Source organism: Aythya marila, assembly GCF_965140915.1.
Source record: "Aythya marila genome assembly, chromosome: 14".
Classification (NCBI taxonomy): Eukaryota; Metazoa; Chordata; class Aves; order Anseriformes; family Anatidae; genus Aythya; species Aythya marila.
In genome coordinates this window covers 12,287,718-12,293,128 of record NC_139055.1, presented here as the reverse complement: position 1 = coordinate 12,293,128, position 5,411 = coordinate 12,287,718, and the positions used below count along the sequence as shown (strand labels likewise).

The 5,411-nt window shown below is 42.8% G+C and overlaps 1 protein-coding gene across 2 annotated transcripts; it reads right to left on the bottom strand.

Moving 5' to 3' along the window:
• Window positions 1–2,895: 2,895 nt before the first annotated feature.
• On the bottom strand, window positions 2,896–4,369 carry MED7 (mediator complex subunit 7). Of its 2 annotated transcripts, none has more exons than XM_082771441.1 (2): window positions 4,314–4,369; window positions 2,896–3,867 (listed from the first exon to the last, which is right to left on the bottom strand). In XM_082771441.1, the coding sequence occupies exon 2, from the start codon at window positions 3,846–3,848 to the stop codon at window positions 3,156–3,158; it is 693 nt and encodes a 230-aa protein (XP_082627567.1). In that variant the 5' UTR covers window positions 3,849–3,867; window positions 4,314–4,369; the 3' UTR covers window positions 2,896–3,155. The 2 variants fall into 2 exon arrangements, with proteins under 2 accessions (XP_082627567.1, XP_082627568.1); XM_082771442.1 differs by lacking the exon at window positions 4,314–4,369 and adding an exon at window positions 3,963–4,042.
• Window positions 4,370–5,411: the final 1,042 nt, after the last annotated feature.

Here is a 5,411-nt window from a genome sequence, read left to right as displayed (position 1 = left end):
TGAATGCTTGCTGACTGTGGTTTGACTAATAGGCTAAAATACTTAGCAGTACTTCAAAAATATACTTCTGTTTTTTTTTGTTTTGTTTTTTCTTCACAAATCTGCGCAATTATAATCAGTGAAACTGTTGTCAGCTCCACCAAGCCGAGAGCTAACAATAATACAATGCTCCGTATTGCTTCCCATACCTTTTTCTTGCCATGGTAAGTAAAATTAGGGGGAAAACTAGTCCAGGCAATGAACTGTCATAAACAGAAAGTGTTTGACTTGGAACTATTAATCTAGCATTTAATAATTAACTTTTGGCTCTAATACTTTTAAGTAGTTCAGAGCTACTTTGAGCAAACGTGATTTTTCTTGTCAGGCTGTAATTTGGTAACATTGGAAACTACCCTACCATTTGGGAGTTGTAGCCTAAGCAGAGCTGCCATCGATCATCATCCTACTCTTAAACGTCCTGCATGTATCTGGGCTTTTACAGTATAAAGTAACACAACACAGAAGTCACTTAAAAAGTAGGGTGGAAACTATGTTGTCCAGGCTCAATGCTTACTTTGATAAAATGTTATTGAAATGCATCTTTTGAAATATGGTGTTGTCTGCCCACTTTCCCTGTCCCTGGATTCCCTAACTCATCTTGAGGATATATATTATTTTAATATTGTTTGGACTAGAACTGCAGATGTGATAAAGTGTGTTTGATCTCCAGCCAACAAACGTTCTTTGCTGAAGCAGATAATCTACCTCATACCCTTTTATACAGACAAAAGCAAGTTGTAAGGAATTATTTTTTATAAATAACAAGCAGCAGAAGTGCTTCCAAAAACATACCCTAACCATAAGGCTAGGCCTTATCAGAACCAACACAGCCACCTGGGACTGACTACCTTATATGCAAGCAGAGTCACTGAAATAACAGTTTCTTTCAGTAAAAAGGAGAAAAAAATAAAGGACAAAAGCAGTCAAGGGCAGAGGAACACCAGCAGCAAACCCGAGAGAGAAAGCTGAGAAAAAAGAGGGAGAAAGAGTGATTTTTGTACAAAGTGGGTAAAAGCAGATTTAGGTCTCTGTGTTAGAAAACGCTTCCTCTTTGCTTTTTTTTTTTTTTTTTTTTTTTTTCCCTGGGGAAATAGAACACTGCAGTCAGCTGTTACAGGAATTGTTCTGATCATTACCAGCAGCATCCTGAAACTGCTCTGCAAGGCTGGAAAAGGCAGGGCAATCTGACCCTGGCAGAAGGCTGAGGACTGAACTCACCCCAGCCGTGTCAGGGCAGGGTTCAGCACCAGCTGAACTCCTCCTGGTGGCTCAGCAAATGACCAACATCAACCAAGAGCACGGCGCAAATCCTCTCTGCCAGCTACCTCTAATAGCAAGGGGATCATGACATTTAAAACACTTCAGGTTGTTTTCACTTTCCAAGAAGTGTCCACGAACATGACCCCCATTTACCTCAATGTTTTCACAGAAGGAAAAAAAAAAAATCATTACAATTGTTAATTACTTGTGGAGTATTTCGAAACTAGACCCACGTACCATACATGTATGATGAACGAAGAGGAAAGAAAGAAATTAAACATGACAGCTTTTTCAATGGCAGAGTAGAAACACCTGTGTTAAGCTAGTGCCACTAGTGACCAGTTAACCAGGATGCACTGAATCTATTACTTCCATCCACTTCAAAAAATTTGCAAAGTACATACCCAATTAATTCCTCTGACTTGTGATTGTTTTAGCTACCTACAAACAACATAATTTAGATCTAGTCCAGGGAGAAGGAAGGAAAGAGCAGTGTTTGTATAGAGGACAGATGTGTTAACTTTGTAAAGTTATACGTTTCTGAAAAACATGCTTCCACTTCTTATTACTCATATTACACGTACTTAAATTAGCAGGTGAGATCCTCCAGTGAGTCATATATTTGCATCAGTTCATTCCATCTTCATCTGCATTGAGTTCAATTCCCACCACCCAACAGCTAAGTTCTGTCTGCCCATTTAAATAAATATGCATTTCTATAAATAACTGAATTATCCAATAAAAAAGACATAGCTTGCAAGATCACTCTGTAAAACTGAGTTTGAATGAGTTCCCTCACCCATGAAATCCACCCATTTTCTCTTTTAGCTGTATACACTGGAAAAGTTTTGCATGGCAAAAAGACAGAAGTAGGATTTCCCCAACAGGATGCATTGGGTAAAGAAGCCACTTCCTCATTACAAAACCCTCCTTTCCCTTAAATAAACTACAGTTTTATTTAAACATGGATGATACAGCTTCCCCTTGACAATATTTCAAGGGTCTTTCAAACTTGAAGTTCTCAATTGGTGTAAAGGCTAATTTACCCAATCAGACTCTCCTTCAAGAGAAGTGCTCAGCTGGGCATACAGCCCACCTGAAAGGCAGATGCAAAGCACCCACACTGCAAAATTATTTACTTCATACACATTTATCAGCTATGCAGGAAACAAAAAGTTAGTCTAAGCATCAACAGAAAGTAGGCATTTCTGTACTTTCAAGACTGATTATAATTTATATCCAACAAAATTAAAAAAAAAAATAATAATTTAGATTCCTGACAGCATCTCCACAAGAGAAATTACACTGTATTATATATGTAATAAAGTAATTCTTAAGTCGTCTTTAATAGTTGTATTACTACAAAGCTAGAGAAGAATAAATTTCTCAGACTTCCCATTAAATTCATTTTTAATATTGAATTATATATTCCTGAAAAAGACCCACTGAAAGTGTAAACAGCCACCATGTAGTTGGAACAGTGGAACTGTCAGTTTGAATTTCTGTCAGTCAGATCCCTTGCTTTCACAGCTTAAAGCAATTAAAAAAAAAAAAAAAAAAAATGAAGCACCCCCAAAAAGGCTGCAAACAAATGGCTATAAGTCAGAAAAAATAACTTTAATACGTGGCTTTCACCTCACATGAATCATTTAATAAAAAGCACACATTTTTGTTTTTTAACAATACACATACAGTTCACAAAATATTAAACATTCTCATCCGCTTAGTCACAACCTCCCCCCAACAGGTGCACTATAAATGCTTTGACTGCTTGTATAACAGAAAAACAAAACATAACATACACCCTCAGAATTTATTCTGCTTCTCCTTGTAGTGAGCTAATGTAAGAAGTGTTTTCATGTCATTTCATCAATAATGCTACACATAGCTGCATCTTTGTCTAAAACCTGATCTCTCTTGCAACCAGAACGTTCTCTCTGTTTTTCACTCTGTCCAATGCAGTTGTTGCCATCATCAGTGTCCATTGGTTCTGTTTTCACTCGCAGCCCTCCCTCGGAGTGAGGCAGGTCATCAGGCAAAGATGCCAGGCAGTTCTGAATCATCTCTACAACTCGCTCTAAATGCTTCTGAAATCGTTCTGCAGTTTCCAAACGCTGACGTTTCTGCACTTCCATCATGACTCGCAAGGTCTCCCTAGCTTGGTGAGGACGGTACTCATTTATAAGATGATGGACATGCACAAAAAGCAGCTTCAAGTCCTCCAGTTTCTCTTCTCGCTTTATACTCCCTGGACTCCTTATCAAGATATCCAAGAGATCCAGAAAGTTGACGAGGATAGACATATTAAGCTTTCTTAATTCCTTCTTGTGATCAAACTGCATCGGATGCAAGCGCTCAATACCCTGGCTTTCCAAGGGGCGGATAATTAGATCATCACACTGAAACTGATTACCAAACATCATGTAACTGTCTTTCACAGGCGGAGGTGGCTTTGGGGCCAGGCCCTTACGGATATTTTCATCGGTGTATTCTTTTATATATTGCATTGGAGGCGGAGGAAGAGCACTCACTTGCTGGGGCTCACCCATTATTGCACGATGGAAGAACCTAAGGAATGCCAAAGAAACACACGTTATACACCCTGTGTAACAAGCCTGTAGTATAAATAAAGGTGCTGTGAGGGCTGTGTTGAGACAACGCACCAAGCAGAAGCTGTCTCAGTGTGTAACACACAGGGCGCTCCCCAATAACCCCAGGTTAGCTTTACACGGAGACACACCCCCACCACCACTCCCCTCACGAGAGGCACGTTCAGCACTCGCTCCTCAGCCCGCGCAGAGCCGGCCTGCACACAGCAGCCACAGGAAGAGGGGGGAGAGCCCTTCCCTGGCCACGGCCCGACCCTGGGAGGGGGGGGAGCGGCAGCAAAACGCCGCCGGGAGGCAGGCCCGGCCCGCAGGGCGGCCTCCACGCCGCAGCCCCCCGGCTCCGGCCGGGCCCTGACAGGACCCGAGGCGGCGGCAGGACGGAGCTGCCAGGCCGCCTGCCCTCACCTGCGCGCCGAGCTCCCCTCAGCCTTCTGCCAGCACCTCGCTTCCGCCGGCACCCCCTTTTGTTCCTCCTCGCAATTGGCTTGCTGAGAGAGGGTTGGGAGAGAAACGCGCTCTGATTGGCTCTTCCGAACGCCGGTCTGGGGTTTGCTCCATTCAGAGAGAGCGCTCTCTCGGGAGGCGGTGCCTATCGGCGCCTGGGGTGGGGCGTCGCCATGGAGGGGGCGCCATGTTGGGGCTCGTGTGGCTCTTGTAGGCCCGAGGCCCCCTCGGTGCTTATCCTCGCGTGGTGTCTGCCAGCCCAGAGCAGCCGGGGCTGCTTGGAAGGAAAATACTTGGAGTGTGATCCCCAACGGGATTCTGACGTTGAAATATGCCACTGAAAGATGTGGTGGTCACACGTAGCGCTTCCGCGCATCAGAAACTTGGGTGTTATCCCTGGTCACGAAATAAAAGCATTTGCCTGGAAAGTGTGTGCAGTGTTCTTTAGCTGAGCATCCGAGCCTGAGTACATACAGGCTGTCACAGCTGGGCTCCAGTGGTTTCCTTTCATTTTTATTCCACAAAGAGCTAAAGAAAAAAAAATGTGGATTTATGTTTTCCACTTCCTGGGTCTTGGGCAGTGGGGCTTGCTGGCATCACTTCTGCAGGAATTTCTCCCTAAATGGACAACTCTAAAATACGGTTTTTGATACTTAGGCATTTATGTTCTGTTCCTTCTCTTCCTCAGCAGGTGGCAGTAATATCCTTGGTTTTGCAGGAACCCCTTGTGTATACATGCAGTATCATTTAGAGTTTCTTTTCAAGATCACTTTGGGAAAAAAGAAAAAATATATATTACTTTGGATCCTGCCAATTATTTATAAAACAATGCAAAGGAACTTCAGAATTGTTAATATAACTAGAAAACCTGAAAACATTTGCTGCTTTCTTTTTGCTGGTTATCTAAATGTTGAAATACTCCAAACCAAAAGCACTCTACAGCTGGGGCAGGGCTGATTATGAGTGCAACCCCTTCGCATCAGAAGAGTCTGGCAACATATATTTTGGCAGAAATGAACCCCTTTGTGACATTCATGATTTAGCAGGAAGGACAATGTC